The 22262-nt window shown below is 35.8% G+C and overlaps 1 protein-coding gene across 4 annotated transcripts in view; it reads right to left on the bottom strand.

Annotated features, from left to right (window-relative positions):
- Plppr5 (phospholipid phosphatase related 5) overlaps nt 1-22262 on the bottom strand; it is a 244821-nt gene that overhangs the window by 20665 nt on the left and 201894 nt on the right. For 3 of the 4 annotated variants that reach the window (XM_048814394.1, XM_048814396.1, XM_015500850.2), the window contains one exon: nt 8227-8403. The exons of the other annotated variant lie outside the window; for it this stretch is intronic. In XM_048814394.1, the coding sequence (XP_048670351.1) occupies nt 8227-8403 (177 nt within the window). The remainder of the gene's footprint in view (nt 1-8226; nt 8404-22262) is intronic. 4 annotated transcript variants of the gene reach the window in all.

The raw sequence follows: 22262 nt of genomic DNA, 5'->3' as shown, positions 1-22262 counted from the left end.
CTAACCTACAACTTAATTTAAATGCTAATTATTTTCCATTGCTTCAAGATTATTGCATTCATAATAAACCTTCTACAATTGGCACTATCTAATTTAGTAACATCCTTTTAATTAATCTAATTTATTGTCTATTATTTTTGTTGCATATGTACTTGGTATTTCAACAATAGAATACCGGGGCTACTACTGAAATAGAAGACCCTTTACATAAAGGAAATTGACCTTGGTTTCAATTGATTAGATCCCAGAGATAAAAGAATTTGAACTAAACCAAAGGTTCTCATATTTTTGTATGCCTAAAAATAAAGTTCTGGCACTGTTAAAAATGCACATTCCTAAGCCTGCCCCTAAAATTTCTGAAGTAGAATATAGGTGAAGAATGAGGCCTAGGAGTTGGCATTTTTTAACATGTTCCAGAATTTCTGGATGGAACTGTATCATACTTTAGAAGTAGTAAATTAAACAACACAGTAAAATTATTTGCTATTGTTCATTTATAATAACTAGTGAGTAATGTACTGGGCTTTGTTTTTCTGGATTTATGGAACTCTATAAATCAAAATGCAGGTCTTATAGGTATAAGCCAATATTCATTTTTTAGTAATACTTTATAATAATACATTAACATTGCATATTTTCACAAATGCTCCATCACAATGTCTTTTCTTTAGTAGAATTTATTATTGAATATTTTCAATGGCCAACTACAACTTGTTACTCTCAATTTTTAAATACAAATTACAAATCTTTAAAAATCATAACATACTATGAGATTTTCCTTCAGAAAAAAATGTTTCCTTGCAAACTCTTACTTATCTCTTATCCTTCCATTTCCTAGAAAAATTACAGGTTAAAAACCTGATAATTTGATATCTAATATCAAATTCTGATAATTTGATACCTCAGCTTTACCAATGCCACCAAGATCTTTAAAGTAATGGATGGTAAAGGCTTGAAGATGGGTACTTCATAAATCTACTGTCAAATGATGTTTCCAGCTTCACAACCCCAAAAAAGACTCATAGATACTGACTCCCCAGGAGACAGAGTTAGCAAATTTTATCTGGAGAGGGAAAGTGATAAAAATCATTGATTATGTGGGATAAAGATTCTGTGGGAACTACTAAAACTCTGCCACTCTGATGCAAAAGTAGTCACTGATAGTTCATAAATGGCTTATTAGTGTTCCAAAAAACTTTCTTTAAAAAAAATTAGGCAACAGGTCAAATTTGGTCTATCGGCTGTAATTTGCTGACCACTGCTTTGGAATATAAAGGATATAATCAAGAATTTTAGCTAACAATCACAACAAAACAAATTAGCAATTTCATATCTATCTCATGATACATATGATACATACATACAGGGACAGACATTCTTCCCATTCTATTAGTATTATAAATTATTGGAAAACAGTGCACATGGGAAAAAACTGCAGATGAATCTTCTGAATAAAAATTTGATGAAATTAAATAACTATGTACAAAGCCATAAGGAACTCATGAGATGAAATTCACCTAGAGTTAATTTGGGCTTCTAAAATTAGTATAATTGTTTTTTATATTATTTAGGTTTGGAAAACTCAGTGAAAAGATTTACTGTTTATACCTGCTTTTATTAAATGACAGGTTAATACCACTGAAGCAGCTGAAAATTCATATATGAAATTCATAAGCACATAACACGTATTAGACACTTATTAAATGTTATCTATTAGCATAATAATTATTCTTCTTTACTCTTGTTATTTAAATTTTAAGAAAGGAAATTACCAAATCTTCTTTACAGTCATATTGAAATATTTAATAAGTCTTATCTGCTGACATTCACAAGTCTTGATTTACTGTTCATAAAAATAATAAGAAAAAGAAAAAAAAAAAAAAACAAGAGATCTGGCTGATCCTGAGTTCAAAACTGAAAACTGACATTCTTCATTCTTTGGGTCCATTTTCTCAATTAGAAAGTGATCACCAAAGTAACTCCAATTCTTTTTTTTGGGCAAAGGTGTGACAAATTCAACAAATATTCAAGACTAAGTTCAAACTTCACCCATCTTCTGACCTACCCCTAGACTCTCTCAGGAAAGGCAACATCCTCACACATATCTTCTCCCAGCCCAGTGCAGCTATAGGAGGCTTAAAATTTAAATTTATATTTTACACTTCCTATACTCAACCACTTATTGAATATGCTCAATTTTACTTTCTAAACATGTTGATTATTTCTATCTGTTTGAGTCTATGTCTATCACCAACAACTCCAAAGACTAAGCAACCATCACTTCTTCCAGATTCCTGCATAGTTTTCTAAATTATCCCCCTAAATCCAGTCTTGGTCATCTTCTATTTTGTATAATGATGTGAAAATGATGATTCCAAATGCAAGTTGAATTATATCATCCCGTTAGAACAATCTTTTGGCTTAGCTTCCCATTTATCCTAAAATGTAAATGCTAACCACTTTGCAACCTTCCTTCTCTCAGTTTTCCAAACACCTTTGCTCCTTTTCACTTCCTTCTATTTGAAAAACTCCTCAGCTCCACCTTCTTTGAATTCCATTTTTAACTCAGTCATGGTCTATCCCTTTAGCATCTCTAACTCACAGAAGTCTTTCCTGAATCTCTGACTAGAACAACTTATTTTGGTTTTGTGTGTTTGTTGTTTTGCTTTGTGCTCATGTGAAACCATGCTTCTTTTTTTTTAACAGAGCACCTACATCAGTCAGAAATTATATATTAGTTAGACTAGTACTTTGATTAATATATGCCTGTTCCAAGACTATATATGTTCCACAAATCAGAGATACTGGCTTTCATCTCCTGCTGTATTTCCACTGCCACAGAAAATGAAAAGATTAATGCATAAGCCACATTCAGGCCAAATATTCTCAAATTTTCCAATGTGTGTATATAATTTAATTTCCTTTGAAAGATTCAACTTTTGTATTTGTGACTTCCACATGTATAAGTCTACCTTTTCCTATAAAGAATATATATATATATATATATATATATATATATATATATATATATATACACACACACACACATATTTGTTTTATTCATCCAGTAGTGATAATAAATTGATATGATTTATTTGTGTTCATTTTTTCCCTTCCCATAGCAACAAAACATCATTATTGCTTGAGATGAAGTTCCTGAAGTTCCTGGGCTTTGGGGTCAAATAGTCTTCAATCTTAATTCTGGACACTTTTATATTCTAACTTTTAAAACATGTACAGGATATTTAATATAACTAAGGCTTGTTTTTTTTAATCTGCATAATGAGGACAATAGCCACATCTCAGTGAGTTATTGTGAGGTATAATGAAACTAATGTAGCAAAGATCACAAACATAACTATTATTTTTATTATTATGTAAGATAATATGACATACTATTGTTGTGCTCAATAAATCTGAACTATTCTTACTAACACTGAAACATATATAATTTTCATAAGTGTTTTGAATCATGCATTTGTATAAAATAATATTAATCAATCAACAACTATTATTCAACTAACAATTTCTTTGCATGTTGCTAAACATGGGATTCTACTCATTACTCTTAAGCAAAATGCACATAAGATGGGAACAAATTTAGATTGCAACATAATTCCTTGTAAGATGTAAAACAGACTTAGAGTATGGCAAAAATCAAGAAAAAAATGGGAAAACCAAGTAATCAGGAATATTGCCTAGAGAAATTGGGACTTGCCTAAGCCAAATCTCAGGCATGTAAAAGACTTGAATATAGCTGTCCAAGATGAGGACCATGACACTCAGCACTTGGTCTGTTAACAGGCACTGGGCTGCATCTGCAACATGTAGGATTTCACTTGACCTTTAAAAGAGCCCTGAGAAGCAAATAAGACACTTTCTCATTCATCCATCTATCACCTGTTTCCTGAGCACCTCCTTGGTACCCAATCCTGTTCTAGCCATGGAGGATATGCAATGAACAAAGCAAACAGACTTCTCCCTGGGGAGCTTACATTCTCCAGTGACTGGTAGCAAAACAAAAACAAAACAAAACAAAACAAAAAAACATTAGATGTGACATAAGAATTGGAGTGCTGTAGGAAAAAACAAAACAAAACATTTTTTTCAAGGGTAATGAGTAGAATCCTTATGTCTAGCAACATACAAAAAAAATGCTAGTTGAATAATAATTGTCAATTGATTAATACTGTTTTATCAAAAATAAGGGAGGAGTCATGTTTTAAACATGGTTCAGGGAAGACCTTGCTGTTTTAGGGGTCACCAGGGGCTCAATGACTTGCACAAGGTCATACAACAAGTGGCAAAGGCTGCACTCAGATGTAGGTTTTTCTGACTTACAACTCCTTGCTTTGCCCACAAAGGCATATATGTAGGATGGTCAAAGCTTGCTTCTGAGAAAGCAGGAAGCTGATTGGATTCAAGGTGCAGGCTTTCTGTACTCAGTAAATAGAGGATAATAAATTTCACTAGGAAGAGAGCAGGTGATGGAAGTGTGGATTTGATGCTGCAGGAAAGAGGTTTTGTTTTTGTCTTGTTATTGGCAGTGAGTTGTTATAAGTCTACAGAAGTAGAATGGGGGTGGTACTGGCAGAAAGCCTGAAGGGAGGAGGCGGCTAGGAACCTACTGATAAAACAGAGGTGAGAAGCAATAATCTCTAGATTGAGAGGTTCTGGTTAAAAGGGCAAAGATATAATATATGGAAGAAATACTGTTTGTAGTGGAAAGGAACTTGAACTAGATGAATCACTGGTTGTGGGAGAAGAACCAGGAGAATGAGTCAAGGCAAATGCTAGACATAGAGTCTGGGTGATTGGAGGGGGCGGGGGCTCTTTTAACCAAGAGTCAGAGGCTTGGAGCGGGTTAATGTTAATTTTGTTTTGGAATCATTTTATAATCCTGCACACACTGCAAGATAACTGGAAGCTCCCCAGGATATTACAAACCAGAGCTGGAGTCATTGCTCAAAATAAATGTTCTACTGAGTTGCCCAAATGAGAAACTCAGGAATCATCACAGATTGCTCCCTGTGCCTTGGCCATATCAACTCCAGTGTTCCCTCAGGCTCCAAAACATCCCACCTCCCCGATCCCTCCTGGAGATGCTCTCCTCTCTCTGTGCCATTGAGGTCCAACTTTTGCCATGTTATTTTCCTGGGTCTGCATAAACTTTCTTCTCTATCCTCACCTGGAGTTTTCTTTTTCAGTAAATATATTTTCATAGCACAAATTTTATCACAAGGTGAAAGGAAATGTGAGAAGACAAACTATCGTGTATGGAACTTATGTCATTCATTCACGTGGCCATTCACTGAACATATTCTATCTCATTTAATCTTTGTAAATCCAAAGACTGATCTTTAGGGAGGCTCTGATTCACCTCATTGAAAGGAGACACTAAGGCTCAGAAAGAATAAAATTACTTAAGGATACAAATTGAGCTCATGAAGAAACTGGGCTTCAATCATGCTGTGTTTTTGTTTCAGTTAACTCAAAGTCTGACAGTAGATCCTAAATCGCTCACATTTTTAAGCAAAAGCCCAGATTTTTCTTGTAACATACAAGGCCATTCAGGATACACTGTCTGTGTCCTGTTCCACCCCGCCTCTTGTTACATGTGCTGGAGGACCGGTACCATTCTAGGAGGTCATGCTCTTTCATAAACAAGCTGCACCCTGTGTCTAGGGCAGAGTTGGGCTCCATGCAGCCAATGTTTTGAAGCATTTCATGTTGCTTTTGTGCACTGTGCTCTTTGACTCTCATTCCAAAACTTTTCAAGTTGAAATACCACCTTCCCTTTTTGGATTTATGTTTCATCCCAAACTTTATCTCCTGAGTACTGGTACTTATATCATTACCTTTGACCCTCTGCAAAACTCTTTGCCTGTTTTTCTTTTTTTTTTTTTTTTTGACTTGTTATCTATTTAAGTACATGGATGATTTATTTTTTTGGATATTTGTTTCCTGCACCAAGAACAATGCCTGGATTAGAACAGAGACTCAGTAAATGTTTATTTTATGATGGAAGAAAGGGAGAAGATGTTTAAGGGAATAATAGGACTGTTATTGTCTTTCTCCTAAACCAGACTGTTAACTCCTACTAGAGATAGGCCATGTTTATTTGAACTTCCTTGTATCTCCAGTTCTTGGCACAGTGGTTGTTACCTGTAGGCACTCACACTCACAAACTACTGTGAATAAACACATAAATGTATGTGTAGTTATTATATGGTGAAAGTATTGATTTTGCATGACTTTTTCATGAAGTCCTTTTCCTGGGCATGGGGGAATGTTCCATGAGCCCTCTTGGAATGTTCTGAGTCTGTACAACACAAAGGTCTTGAACACAAGGAGGATCCACTATAGAGCTCAACCCTCACCACAGGGTTCTCTACCTGGTAGGTAGCTAGGAAGGTGCCAGGGTTCCTGTTTTGACTTTGCAAGGTGTTAGGAAGTTTGCTAGAGACTAGAGGGAAGATGGCAGCAGCCACAGTAAGGTCAATAGGAAGGCTAATGAGATGCTGGAGAAGATGATCTGGCCTGAGAAGCTGAAGCACAGCAGTCACATCTGGTTCCTGTGCTCTGAAATTTTGACTGTTGGTGTGTTCTTTGCCTTGCCTGGGAATACTTTAAGATTTGCTTAAGGTGGTTTTTTTGTTTGGTTTGTTTCTTTGAAACGTTAGTTTAAAAATGCGGTGAATGAAAGCGAGGAAAAGGTTTTGGCTCAAGTGTGGGCTCTTTTTCAGGAGGCAACAGGATGTCTCTAAGAGCAAGAGAAAGGTGTTAAATTGATAAATTCAGCTTAAGGCTATTTCTGTACTTGGATAAAATTTGACCCAAAGTGGCCTCTGGATTTAGTGAACTGTAGCCTATCTTGATACATAAACAAATTGCAATGTAATCTATAGGACTGTACCAAGGAATGGAATCTAACCATTCACAACAGCTGATCCTCCAGCCAATCAGAGGCTGAACACTGCCAAAACATGACCAAGGCACTGTTCACTTCCTGTTCCCTGGGTGTAAATATAACCTGTACCCATGGTATGTTGGGGCATTCTGAACCAACTTTGTTCTGAGATGCTATCCAGTTTTAGTACTTCTTTTTTTTTTTTTTCTCAAATAAGCTTGGTTAATTTTAACACAGATTTTTTTTTTCTTAACAGAGGGTGGTCCTAAGACTCCCAGACCTTGAGATTCAGAGTGAGTGAAATCACCAAAAAACAGAAAAACAAAAACAAACAAAACCCACACATGCACAGGATGTAGAATAGAGAAGAGATTATGGTCACCATTTTAACACAAGAGATTCCAGAAGAAATAACCTAATAAATATGCAGGTGCATAAGTTGTGCTTAAACATTTGCTCACTAGAAAGATTCAAATACATTTTTTGGTTACTTACTGGTTATTGAATAGTGGAAGGAGATTGAGGAAGGACAGGTTAGAGTGAGAAGCAATTCAAATGCAATCAAAATGGAAATAAAGTATTTCTTATAAATTATAATGTGTCCATGCAAAAATATGCTTTGATTTATAGTCTCTACAATTTGTCATCCAGGTGAAAGTTATATACCTACAATTATAATGGATTGATACACTCTAATATTGGACTCAAATACATTTTTTCAACCACCAGAACTTATGGAAATATTCCAAGGTTACTTTAAAATAGGAATATGGATGGCAGGCTCACTTCGTGAGAATTCTCTGCCCTATATGGTGAAATATGACTTGAGGTGGCATTTCCTTGGAAGCTCTCCACAAATTTTTAGTTATCGAAATGAAATGACCCTTCTCACAAGCGGGCACTGTCAGAGCACCTGTGACTTGTTGGTTCCTGGAAAGCATGGGGCAAGGCACTAGATTATTCAAATAGGCACTGTTCAGATACTCCAGACATAAACTGCCCAGAGGAAATTGTTTAAATATCCATACGGTCAGTCCAGTTTTATATCTATCCAGGGAGGACTGGTTTTAGCCCTGATACATTTTATCTGAAAATACTTTATTCATCTTTAAGTGTAGAATTAATTTTTTCATCCCCCAACCTGACATTAAGCAGAACATATGTCAGAGGAAAAAGAAATGAATGACTTAAAATATTAAGTATGATCATGTGATATGCCACATTTAGACAAACTCAGTAATTCTCTCTTGTATTTTCTTATAGGCAGTTTTTCATGTTAATTAAAACCCAATAGTATCTACATAAATTTGACTTACCAGAAATACTGCTATAGATATTCCAACCAGAAAGCCTGCTATCACATCTGACCAATGATTTCGATATTCTGCTACTCTGTTGAGTCCAGTAAGAAAAGCCAAACACATTAATCCCAAGCATAGAACTGGCTTGGCAAGTCTGGTTCCTTTGGCTTTGATTGTGTTGGTAATGTACATCTGAAAGAGTAAAAAAACATGACCTTCCTTGATGGTATTTTCTTTTTTTCTATGCATAGCATATTACATGTATGTACACATAAATATTACAGACATATATACAACTATATGGCTCAATTAATGTAGTTTAAGAATTTTTTTGACTGAAGTTTCATTAAAGCACAATTTAAGATTAGATATTATTTAATTTTACTTACTCGCTGTGACCATTTCTTACTATTGGCCAATTATTATCACCTAGGAACAATGAGCACAGATATTCTAGGTAGCCTTTTTGAAAAGAAAAAAATTGTTAACATACCTTTTCTTGTATTATCTGAATTTACATTTTAGCGTGATCTTAACAATATTTTTAGAAGGGGAAAACTGATAATGTCTATAATGTTTTCACTGTTATATGTCATAATGAAAGGACGCATGCTGGATAAAATAAGAACTGTGAATATTGCTTAAAAAAATAAAATGGAGCAATTTCCAACAAACAGATATTACTTTGAAGAAGGAATTTAAGAGTCAATACAGTGCCAAGGTCTATTTTTATGTTTTTATCTGAAATGGTGAAATTACTTTCTGTAAATTTATCAGCCAAAAATTAGGACGGCAATAACAAAAAAAATATGATGGAAATGTATCAGCTAATAAATAGATACTTATATTTTTGGCATGTTCACACACATTAATGAAGACTATGTAGTGTTATTTGATTGTACTGAATGAAAAATTATGTGCCACCATACTCAAGAATCATTTGTTCCTATTCCTAATCTGACTTGCTCTAGAGTTCACCTGCTCATATTTAAATCATGTATTACTTCATAAGCAAATGTGACGACTAAAAGTGTCAATTATTATTATAGTCAATAGGAAAGTAATTACAAAAGAGATAGCTTTACCAGCACAATCAAATTTTATGGTTTTAATGTCAGTAAGTATGCAGTAATGATAATATGCCCAGAAAGATACCTAGAAATGTATATAATCACCTGACTATTGCCATGAGTTGAATAAAAAATGCATTTGCCTAGGGGAGTAGACCAAAATATTTAAGTTTTTAGATCACAGCAACCATTTTAGAACACTACGAACTTTTGTAATTATCTTTTTTGTGTTTTTCCCCTCTCTAGGCAAAGTGTGAAGCCCTGTTAGCTGCCAGAAGAGGCAGTATGAATATTTGAAGAGTACAAATGATACAATTTTTGTCTCTAGCCAAGTCCTAACCCTTTGCAATCTATCCTGGTTCCCAATATTTTAAAGGGAAAAAAAACCCTTAAAAACTAAATAGTCCCCATGTTGGCCTGTGATCTTCAAAATTAGTTCTGTATATTCAAAGCCAGTGCTCAGTAGAGCTTAATAATTTCAGTTACAAGGATCAGCACATAGGACAGGGAAATAGGAAGAGATGAGAAAGAGAAAAAGATGGTTTTGTCATTCTAAATGTATTCAAGAGTTCTGCCTTCGTGACTACCAAGGCAGGGGTATCGTGCCACATCAGGTTTCCAGTGATGCAGCAAAGGCAGTTATTCCTTGGATGTCTCCTCTGTATGAAGGGAGAGTGGGATTTGGACTGCTTGTAAGATTTCCTTTAATATAGTTAGAGGACTGATTGATAGTTCCTTACCTTAGCCTTTTTTCACATCTGTCAGAACTCTAAAGATTGCCTATCCTTACTAAGACAAAACAAATATGGTACAGTGGAATAATATTAATACCACTAATATTAGTTATAGTCATCATTTAATGAGTGATCACTATGCAGGGAAAAATTCTAAATATATTACATTATCTTATTAAATTCTTTTTTAAAAAATCCCTGAAATTTAGTTACCATTGTTACCTTCTTCATCTTAAAAATGGGAAAACAGAACCAAGGTAAAGCTTGTTAGGAAGAGTATACAGCTTGATTATTGGGATGGCATTGTTGAGAAAGAAGAGATATAAATGGAAATTAAGGGGAAGATATTTAGGTACTTAAGCACCTAAGTATTTCTTACTTTTCCTTTCTTCTTGATTTATTGTTGAGAGCAATGGTTGATGGACAAAAACTGAATATCAGTAAACATAAGAGAGTTGGAATTAAAGACAGGAGAAACAAAGCCACGATAATATCACAGGAGTGAGGTTACATTTATACTCCACCCTTAGCGAGAAATGGGAAAGTAGGGTAAGTGTGGTTCATGTACAAAACCTCCTACAGAATCTATATGACTTTGATAAAGGCTTGCTTTGCCTTATCCCCAAAGGCCATCTCAGATACAGCTCAGCCTTTACCTGTTCAAACTGTGGAGACTCATAGTAACCTGTGAGCTTGTACTATAATGTGCTGAAGTTTCTCCTAAACTACCTTAATGATTTAAACAAGGCTTATATGGGACCCAAAGACACCATATGGCCACTTTCAAAACTAATGAAAAAGATTTTGTATCAGAAAAAGCCTGGAATTTGTTGTTTTTTTCTCTATCAGATCCCACTTCATGTCCAGATGCAAAGGGAAGACGAGAAGGTGACTTAATTTCCAGGGTTATGAGAATTTCAAGTTACAGATTTTTTTTATTAGTGCATTTCAATTATACAGAGTAATGGGTTTCATTGTGCATATAAATTATGAAATCAGCATGGATGCCTGTCAACAGAAGAATGTATAAAGAAAGATTTAACTTGGAGGCAGATCATAGCAGTTATTTATAATGCACAGATTTTTCTGGAGCATAATCAGCTAGCATGGATATAACAAAAGAAAAATTAGAGTTTTCACTTGTACTTGGCAACCCTATAGTACTTTATGAAACCAAGTGCATTTTAACCAGGCTAATTGTGTTATCTTTACAGAAAGTCTATTATTCCTAATTTGCAGAAGAGGAAATTATGGCATAATAATCTATTAAGTGAGCTGGATACAGGACAGGAATTTATTATTTATGCTTTCTTGGTTTTTAATTCACTTATGAAACCATCTTGATTAAGCAGATGTCAAAATGTAGCTTAAATAAACACAAACAGAAAGATGATATGATTTGAGCAGGACAGTATTCACTCAGTCCTCAAGGGTCAGTGGAAGCTCACTGCCCTACAGGCCAACTCATTTAGCCATATTAATAGTTCTCAGGCACCTATTCCATAAATAACTGTTAGCACTAAGGTGCAGAAGGATAAAGTTGATCATTTGCTGCTTGTTAATAACCTGGTATATATTCTTGCACATTTTCTTTTTGTTTATACAAATATACAATAATTAACATACATATTTTGCATATTTGTTTACTTTGACTAAAATATAATCATTATGCCCAAATTATATCTGTCATGTGAGTTAACTCACTTGTTATAATAAAGATCTATATTTTGAATAGATTGAGAATCTATTATACTATTTATAAAACAATACTATTATTAAAATAAATTTTTTAAAAACCCAAATGTTTGTTAAGCATCTCCTGTGCATCAGTGTTGAGTTTCTTCAAGAAGGCAGCTAAGGCTTGATTTTGAAGAATAAATACTACAGCTCCAGGTAAGGGAAAAGACGGCCACGGGAGCTATCTTAGACACAGGACAACATAGGTAATCCTATAATGTGCTCTCAAAGAACTCTGTCTTCTGTCAGAGTGCTTCCCACCATCTGTGGTTATTATTAATTTTAGTTGTTTTCTTCATTAGAGTGAGGATATATAAACCAAGTCTGGGTTCTTCACTGTATGCCTTGTGTTTTGCACTGTGCCTGACCCATAGTAAACACTAGATAAACACTAGATTTATTAAACAAAAGCATGAATTAAGGTAAAAGCAGATATTCAAGGGAGAGAGCATAGAATACTTTCTTTGTTTCATTTGTTACTACCTGAATCATGTTTTCCATTTGCATGTACCTATGTTTAATCATTCTCTCCACTAGAATAGCCAATTAGCACAGAACTTCTATCCAGTCACTACTCTCCCTGATATACATAGAAGATCTTCTACACAGGAGCCACTCAAAAATTATTAAATGAATGAAGCATGAATGGCGTGGATGGGTGAAAATAAATTTTGAACTCTGATTGTCTGAAAGTACATATCACTCTTGAAAGTACTTATTGTCTGAAAGTACTTATCACTGTTATTATCTTGCAAACGTATTTTTTTACTTGCTGTTATGATTTGGATATGAGGTGTCATCCAAAAGTTCCTGTGTTAATGCAGGAATATTCAGAGATGAAATGATTGGATTATGAGAGCAGTAATCCATCAGTCCATCTTAGTTCAAGTGGACTGACTGGGTGGTAACTTGTAGGGAAATGGGGCATGGCTGAAGGTGAAGGAGGTGGGTCACTGGGGGTGTACCCTGGAAAGGTTCATCTTCCCTATGGCCCTTCCACCTTCTCTCTCTGCTTCCTGGTCACCATGACTGGAGCAGCTTTCCTCTGCCAGGCCCTTCCACCATAATGTTCTGGCTTACTTTGGGCCTAGAGCAATGGAGCTGGTCCCCATTGGACTAAACCTCTAAAACTGTAAGCTAAGATAAGTTTTTTTCCTCCTCTGAGTTTTTATTGGAAGATCCTTTGGTCACAACAATAAAAAGCTGACTAATACACTAGCTTGTCTTTGTCCTCTTTGTCAGGAGCAATGCTTGTTTCAGAGTAGGCACTTGTGCTAGGAAGAATGTCAGCCCCCTAAAAATGTCCATGCATTCATCCTAGGAACCTATTTTGGGTTCCATACTATTTCCTTTGAATGTGTTCTCTAATCAAACGAGTCCTTCAAAGTACAGATTCTTCCCTGGCTGTAGTCAGAAAGAGATATGGATATGCAATGGTACTGCCTGTGAAGATGGAGGGAAGAATGCAGAGATAGCTCTAGAGCTGGAAAAGGTGACCAATGAATTCTTCCTCAGAACACCCTGAGGTTTGCAGCTGGATGACAACTTGACTTTAGTCCAGGGAGACCCATGTTGGACTCTGAGATACAGAACTCTTATAAATCTGTGATGTTTCAAATCACTACATATGTGGTAATTTGTCATTATGTCAATAGAAAACTATTACACTCAATATCTATTTAATGTGTAACTGAATTAATATTTATAAAAATGTTCCATAGGAAGAGATAACCATGGCATAGTGATTAGGAACTCTGCTTTGGAACCAGAATGATTTGGGTTTGAATCCCAGCACTGCCACTGTGTGAAGTGTTCAACTCATGTAAGGTTATCTAGGTATCAAATGCAAGTGATCATTATAATACTGCCACATGTGTTGGAAGGATTAAATTCTAGGGCAAAGGTAGAGTACTGAGTGCAGTAATATCTACAGTGAGTTCTCAGGAACTGTAGGGGTTAAGTCAGAGCCAGAACATGAAAACATAACAGGCCCAGAATCTTCATACTGGGGGCAGAACCTGGTGAATGAAGATTGGTAGGTTTAAGATGGTCCTGTAGCTGAGCATTTGGAGGACTTTATTCCTTCTCTTGTTTTCATGCTTCTTCATTTTTCACTATGTTATTTTGACATTTTTCTCCTTTTTTAAATACTGCAACTGAAATTATCCATAATTGTTTATTTGCTGGTGATTATTATGTACACTTTTATCATTTACCTCTTTCTTCCTACAGATTCACAAGTTAGATTTCATCTATTGATGTGAGAATAATGCAGTGGCCAGATTCTTCGGCAAAATAGAGACTTTAACATATGCTCATTCTTCTCCAAAAATTCAGAGCCCCAAATTAAGCTCTGCAGAATACAGATCCTCTGCCCCACCCAGAGTCAGGTGGACTGTTCCATATTGCACTCTGTACTTTACTCAATATCTTAGCCAGGTTAGGACTGGATTATCTTTAAACTGATCTCTTAAATTGATAACTTTGATTAATACAATCTAATAAAGCACATAACTTATTTCTTAAAACATAACCTCAAAACATTATTGGTCATATTATATTTATATCTATGGTGGTATAAGAAACTAAGTCTTCCATGACTTGTTTACATGGATCAATGCCTACCTATTTTCCCTTATCCTGGACTTCTGAGACTCTTCAAAAATTGAAATTTCCTATTGCATTCAAAACAACATCCCATCCTGTCAAGATCACTTTCAATTTTTACATTGATATCTGTCATATTAGTTTTCTGGTTTATAGACAGATTTCTCCCAAATAAGACAACTTCAAGGATGTGATCCTCTGGCACTCCAGAAGAGATCTGTATGCAACTTGGTAAAGTGACAGTAAAAAAAAAATGAGGGGTTTATTTACCAAGCCAATGTGCAGTGTTCTGAACGTCTTATCATTGCATTCATACCTGATATTCTTATCCACATTGCTAGGTTTTCCAGACTGCTATCAAAGGTATCTGGTAGTGCATGCAATAACAGTTATGATGGAAGGCCCTGCAGTAGTGGAAAGACCAAGGATTTTAGAAAACATATTTATATTCACATAATTCAGACCTCTCAGGGGAGGTGGTGATAGTAGTATAATAAGTGATAGTATATTGAAGTGTTAGGGTTCAGAAAATTATACACCAAAGCATAGCATTTTGGCATTCTTAATACTTTGAAGTAAAGGAAATTAGAAGGTTTCAGAAGCATGATTTCTCTCTGACCTTTTCCTGCCCTCCCGTCTCCCCTCTGCTTCCCCCTACCCCTGAAACAATTCATAGAAATCAGAATTTTTCTTCCTCAAGGTGGGTCATAAAACCTAGAAAAGTCATTATCCCCCTTATACTGTGAAACCCTCCTTACAAAGGGGTCCTGGCCAATACCATAGAGAAAGGAATACTGCTGAAACCAAGAAGAATCTAACAGAGTCTGTCACATTAGATCATACCCCTCTATGCAATCACATCTACATGGTTGTTTATTCTGCACTGAATCTGAGCATAAAAATAGACTGTTTTCCCTGAATCACTGGGTCCTCAGTTCCGAAGTCTCCCATGTAACTTAAAACTTTGATTCAATACAATTTTTATGCTTTTCTTTTTGTGAGCCTCTCCTTTGTTATAGGAGCACTGTCATGGGCCTTACGATAGGTGAAGAAAAGTATCACATATTTTTGCCCCCTCAGAAGTCATTAATTTAATTTACTACATTCTGGATTATATAAAGCCTGAAGCTACTCTATTTTCCATAGTGGATCTAAACTTCATTGTGAGCACCTGCCTTTCAGAGTAGGAACAGCATGGGAAAGGAAGAATCCCGAAAACATTCTCAGTTTTTCTCTTTTTCTCACTGTTCCTTTTCTGGCAGAACAACACAGGGGTCTAGATGGAGGCCTGCGAGACCTCATGGCTGAGGTGGGGAGGCAACATCAGAGCAGTGAACGGAGGACTCTGACAAAGTGCTCTCTCTGTCTTTGTTGGCCTCCGTTGCTGTGTCACTGATACCCTACTGACAACCACTACTCCTGTCTTTGTGGCCCCAGGCTGACTTGATCCGTCTAAACTCACAGGTGAATTCAGACCCTTTAATCTCCAGCACTCCTTCTTTCTAGTCCCAGGTGGGCTATGCCCTTTCAGCTCTGCTGAGTCATAGCAGTTGTCCTTTCTGCTTTCTGACCTGCCTGCCATGGATTGAGAGGGGAAGTTCTCCCAGTTTCAAACTAGAAGTGAGCTACAAGCTCCTCGACATTTTTTTATATTCAATGACCAACTTCCTTCTAAAGGGTTTCTAACCAAAGTGTACACAGCTGCCATTTTGCCCTCCTCCCCCTTTTCCTCTCCTCCAGTCTCCTCCCCTCCTCTAGGTTGGTGGTGTCATCCTGTACCTTATATTAGGTCCAGTGTTCTTTCTATTATGGGCACGGTGATGAAGGTTCCCAATGAGTTTGAAATATCAAGCACAGACATCCATTTTCCTATTATTGAAAATACTTAGATCTTCACATTTTGCTTTTGATATGTAGAAGTAGCTTTGGAATTTAGAAGTCCTTGTTCTTTCTTGACAAGGCTAGCCTCATGTAACACTGACGTAAATGCCAGCTTCTTTTTCTGATTGTTATTGTCTCTTGTCATCCTCAGACCTGCCCTTCTCTGGGGCACTGAATCCAATATGATAGCCACTAGCTGTTGTAGATACTAAACAATTGAAATGTGGCTACTGCCACTGTAGTACTAAATTTCTAATTCTAACTGTTTTCAATTAAGCTTAAGTCTCAAAACTAGTACTTAAATAGATTATTACAAAACTTTAAGGTATTTGAAACTAATTATGTGGGTATATATATATAGGTATATATATATACCTATATATATATATATACACATATATATTCACACTGTGAATTTTATGAAATCCAAATGCAGATCAAGATCAAGTATTTCAGGTAAAAATTTAATACTTAATTAAGATGTCAAATATATACTGGATTTAGAAAACTGAAAAAAGGAACAAAATATAATTAAATTGATACCTGTTGAAATGATAATAGTTGGATATACTGGGTAAACAAAATGTATCTTTAAAATTAATGTTATTCCTTCTACCTTTTAAAATTGTGACTATTAGAAAAGTAGTTCACTTCATATTTCTATGGGACATGCTGACCTAATTGAGTGCATCAAAACTTAAGAGAAATGAAAAATAATCAGTAAATGTTCCCAAAAGATTATACCTATTTCATCACTTATTGGTACTTTATATTATTTGTCACATTGTTTGGAGTTAGTAACTGAATCTAAACAATATTTTAGGATATCTGTGCTTTGTCAGATATTTAGCTGTATCTTTTTTATCTCATCTTTCTATAAATATATTACCATTTCCAATAGCATATTCTGTAATAAAATATCATTATGAAGCTATTTTGAATTTTCTGACTTAAACTATCACAGTCTATATTTTTTCAGATTCTAATTATCATAATAGTTACTTTTAAAAAATTTTACCTTCATTAAAATTAACCAACTATTTTGTATTTTATGAGTTTAACAATCTGGGTTAGAAGGTCAATCTATCCCCAATTAGTCCCATGACCTTAATCAAATTACTAAACTTCTGAGAATCTTAGATATATCATTGGTAAAATGAAAATAATCATAACATTCACTTTGTGGGATTTGGCATAGAAATCATAGAAGGAGTGTCCACTTTATTACTGTCATAGGGTATGTGAAGACTTTTGTTTGCTCTGTGACTAGAATAAACATAAAGAATTGAAATGATTTATTTGTATTAAAAATAGGTATTTGCTGAGAGAAATAATAAATTCAATTGCATAACATGGGCATGGAGATAATGGTGCTTATTGTATTTGAAAAATGAAGCACAAACATCCATTTTCTTTACAATATCCTTGATGGGTACCCAACAAAAGATTACATCAACAGGAACACAGAATTTATCCTGTAGTTGACATCCTTGAATGGGTAACATTAGGGAGTCACAAATGTGATGTAAGTAACAACAGCCTCAGTGTTCGGGACCAGCTGGTACATGCAGTTAAGATCAGAATACGCTCAGTAACTCAGCTGCCCTTAGCACAATGGCCAATTGATGGTTTGGCTGTGAATAACAGCTCCTTCATCACTGCCTCATTTACCTTATCCTTGAAGTGCAGCCCCAGCTGATTTCACATGGAGACCATTTCTCTCCAGCATGACCCCCTGGTAAGTATATTGCACACCTGATAAGTATATGGCACTTCATTCATCAGGAAGAAGAGCAAAAACACTTTCACTGGACATTGTCATCTATGAAATCAAGAACAACACTTATTTACCACTTAACATTCATTTTCCGTACACCAGATAAAAAGTAAGCTGAGATTTACATAAAAATAGGCTGCTGTCTTATTTCTACTTCTGATAGAATAAAAAGCAAGCTCTGTGAATGTGAGGAGTTACGTGCAAGCAAAATATATTTGATTGCTATGATATCAAGACTGTCACCTCTGAGATTTTAAATACCCTGACTAGCAAGTAAGGAACTAAAATTAACATGCAAAAAACCAATCTGTAAATCTGTAAATACTATAAAAATATGCGCTAGACAATTGGATGAATTGAGGGATTAGTTTTGGCTTACTATAAAGGCAAATGAAATAAGTAGAACCTGAAAAACTATTAAAGTATGTAAGCCAAAAATTTCATTTGAATGTTGAGGACAAGAAACTAGTGGTGAACCTGGGAAAGTATATTTCAAGTACTTCTGACTAATTCTCAAAATTGTTTGAATTTGCAGTTAAGTCTTTAGGACTCAAAATATTTCTCAGATGTTTGTCATTAAGAAAAATAACTATAGTTAATTATGTTGTGATTACCTTTATACATGATCTTTGAATGAAATATACTGTATAATATATAATACATATCCATATGTCACCTAGAATCAGAGAAACTGGATTTTAGATTCTGAATACTGTCTTAAATTATAAAATAATGAGAAAAAATCAAATCTTGAGATGATAAATATACTATTGTAACAGGGAAGAGAAGTGTGTGCTACAAGGCTTTGAGTCTCATGGTTACTGTGGAGTACATCTGAATAGTGCCAAATGCAGGTTTGAAATCAGCAAGAAGTACTTCATCGATCCTCTAATCATTACTATAAGTATCATACATATTAACTATGGTGTGACAGTTTATAGGAAGTCTTCAGATTTGAGAGTCTGCTTATAGATATTTCTGACCTTATTCCTAATCCTAACTGGGTAATAAGTAAAGGTTAGATGGTTTTCTGATTGGGGTTTCTGGAGGGGCTCTACTTCCCCTCTAAGGGTTTGAGATTTCCCTCTTCTATTTCCCAATTTTCATTCAACTGAAAGTTGCTTAGATCCACCTATGAGCCTTCACCTAGTTTCCTACTCCTCTTAAGAATGAGAATGTGGGAGAGGATGAACTCCAATAACCTCTTCTTCTACACCCACCACCTTCTACCTCTCACACCAAAAAGCTATGGGTTCAGAGGACCCAGGCTGCCAAGAAGTCAAAAGATACCTCTGCTTTCCTGCCTCTCAAATCATATAATCAGCCTCAGGCCAGCTGTTGGGGCAGAGGGATGAGATCCTTCTCATTTTGCTACCCAGTATTTTGTTCCTATCATGAAAAGAGTTGTCATTTTTATATTTTAATAATATATCTCCTTCTCCTTTGCTAGCTTATAAGGGATAGAAACGTCCTTTGCACTTTGTTTATGTGCCTAGCATGGAATTGGTTCACTCTCAATAGCTAGTTAATCCTTAAAAATATTAATATTTCTGAATGCTTTGTAAGAGTCCAGGGATGGGCTAAGTGCTTTATATGTATGCAATTCAGTCATCCAAATAATGTCATGATGTTGGTACTTACAACTAGTCACAGGAAGGTTAAGTAACTCACCTATGAAATTAAGGCTAATAGGTGGTGAACAAGGGATTCAAACTCAAGCAGTTTGGCTACAAAGCCCATGCTCTGTCAGAATGCTGCACATAATACAGAAGTCAGAGAAGCCATTTCTGCTTCAGTCTTGAGGCAGGAGGGGCATGAGGACTCCTTGAGTAGAGGTAAGAGCATGCTCTAAGGAGGAACTGGGGGACCCGAAAATAACTGAGTGTGTCAGACTGAAGGCTGTGTGGGAGGGGGCTGTGGGTGATACAGAGAAAAGAGTGGCAGGAAATCAGTCCAGGACGGTTGATGGGGCCAGGTTTCAAAAGATTTTGTGTGTTGAGTGAAGGAGTTTGGATTTTCATTAAAAGGAAAGTGGGACAACATTAAAGGGTTACGAGAAAATGACATTGGAGATTTTTTAAAAACCACTCTAATAAATTAACAAATAATAATCATGTATATTTGTGGAGTAGAGAGCAATATTTTGATTTATGTATACATTATACAAAAATTCAGTCAAGTCAATTGACCTGTCCATTACTCACCAAATTATCATTTTTTGGTGTGTGTGATAAGAACACTTGAATTTTAAAATAATAATTTGGCTGAAGTGGTTCCAAGTGTTGGGTTGTCACATCCTGAACTAGAGTAATGGCTGCAGTTATGAGCAGATTGAAATATTAAAGAAATTGAATCACTAGGATTTGTCTTATAATTGGATGTATGCTTGCATGTGTCCATGAGTGTAAACTGAGTGGACACCATTTGTGGAAGAAGAAAGTACCATGGTGAGGGAGAAGTAAAGCAAGACTAGTCCTAGTTCTATTCATAACTAGTAAAAGCAGCTTCTGGTCAGGGCATTTCTATTCTCATCCAAATGGACAGCTATGTTCAGACATATACTAAGAACTGACCTGTCTTCTCATTGAAATAGTACACCCATGGTAGAACCATGGCACTGTTAATAATACATTTTAAATGCATAATGGGTTAAATAGACTTTTGAAACCTGAGCCAGGTGCCAAATCTTCATGTCTGATGTGTTACCAGTTTCCAATAACTGAGTTAAAACACTGGAGTGAACTTCCATAAGGCAGGGTGATAATTGTCTTGTCCCCTACTCTATGTTTAGTCCCAGCACATTTAAGGAATACAAAAAGCACTCATTGAATGAAAGAATGGAAACACTGCTTTGGAGAACTCAACTCGGATCTGTGTTAGAGGGGTAATATCTAAGTAGAACAGAAATATATATAAAATTTATAACAAATTCCACAATATATATAATTTCATGGCTTTTGGGCCTTAAGTACTATATAAGTTATTATCTATGTGTGTATATCACTCTAAAAAATTTCATATTTTCCAGGAATCTATTTCTCTTTGAAAAATTAATGAATTTAATGGCTTGGGGTAAGGGAATCCACTTTCTCATCTCTTTCCATCCTGCAGGAAGCGTCCACATTAAGTGCCTGTTGGGAGTGGATCATGCCCCAGGTAGAATCAGAGAATCTAAGTCTCAGTCCTAATATGGGTTCATCAGGGTTATGCTGTAAGCTGAGTGGCTTATGTCCACTGAGCCCTAGTTTCCCCATTGGTCAATGTGGAAACCAGCAATGTTTGTTCTGCTACAGCTCTATAACCCTGAACCCTGGAGCTGGGAAGCATTCCAGAATTCAGAATGTGCAGATCTTCAGAGGTAATATAATGAACACTGTTTTTGTCAGCTTTTTCTCTGCTCTGACTAAAGTATCTGACCAGAACAATTATAGAGGAGGAAAAGTTTATTTGAGGGCTCATGGTTTCAGAGGTCTTAGTCCATAGAAGGCTGGCTCCATTCCTCGGGGCTGAAGATGAGGCTGAACATCATGGCGGAGTGTGTGGCAGAGGGAAGCAGTTCACATCATGATTAGCAAGAAGCAGAGAGAGACTCCACCCTCCGGATACAAATATATACACCAAAGCCATGCCCTAATTCCCACCTTCTTCGGCCACACTCTACCACTTCAGTTACCACTCAGTTAATCCTCATCAGGGAATTAAATCACTGAGTGGGTTAAGACTCTCACAACCCAATAATTTTTCCTCTGAACCATCTTGCATTGTCTCACACATGAACTTTTGGGGGACATCTCACCTCCAAATCATAACACACAAACTGCTCATTCTTTCAATGACACCTTCAGGGCATTGCATTATATGCCCCATGATAAACCACACTCATATCTCTACACCAAAACAGCAAAGAACTGATAAATAGCCTTGCATGAATGTACCAAATAAATCAGGTCAGATTAGGCTTTTCTATCTACAAATAAACAAACAAAAAGTGAATAGACCTACTTTGAGAGGGTAATTTTTTGTTTCATCATGCTTTGTTCACTTTGTTCACATTTCAAGAATAAGCACACACAAAATTCTAATATAAAATTCACCAATTTTAAAAGGTTGCTAACTAATTAAAATTTAAAATGTGTTAAGACAAATACTACCAGATTTGCTTAGTGGATTGGGCATGCATCACCAGTTCACCTCCCTATGGGGTGAGCAAGAGTGTGGAAAGCTCTCAGGAAGGCCAATGTCAAG

This window comes from Marmota marmota, unplaced genomic scaffold (assembly GCF_001458135.2).
Source record: "Marmota marmota marmota unplaced genomic scaffold, marMar, whole genome shotgun sequence".
NCBI classification, from domain to species: domain Eukaryota; kingdom Metazoa; phylum Chordata; class Mammalia; order Rodentia; family Sciuridae; genus Marmota; species Marmota marmota.
Note: the sequence above shows the minus strand (reverse complement) of the source record. Positions and strands in the feature narration are given on the sequence as shown.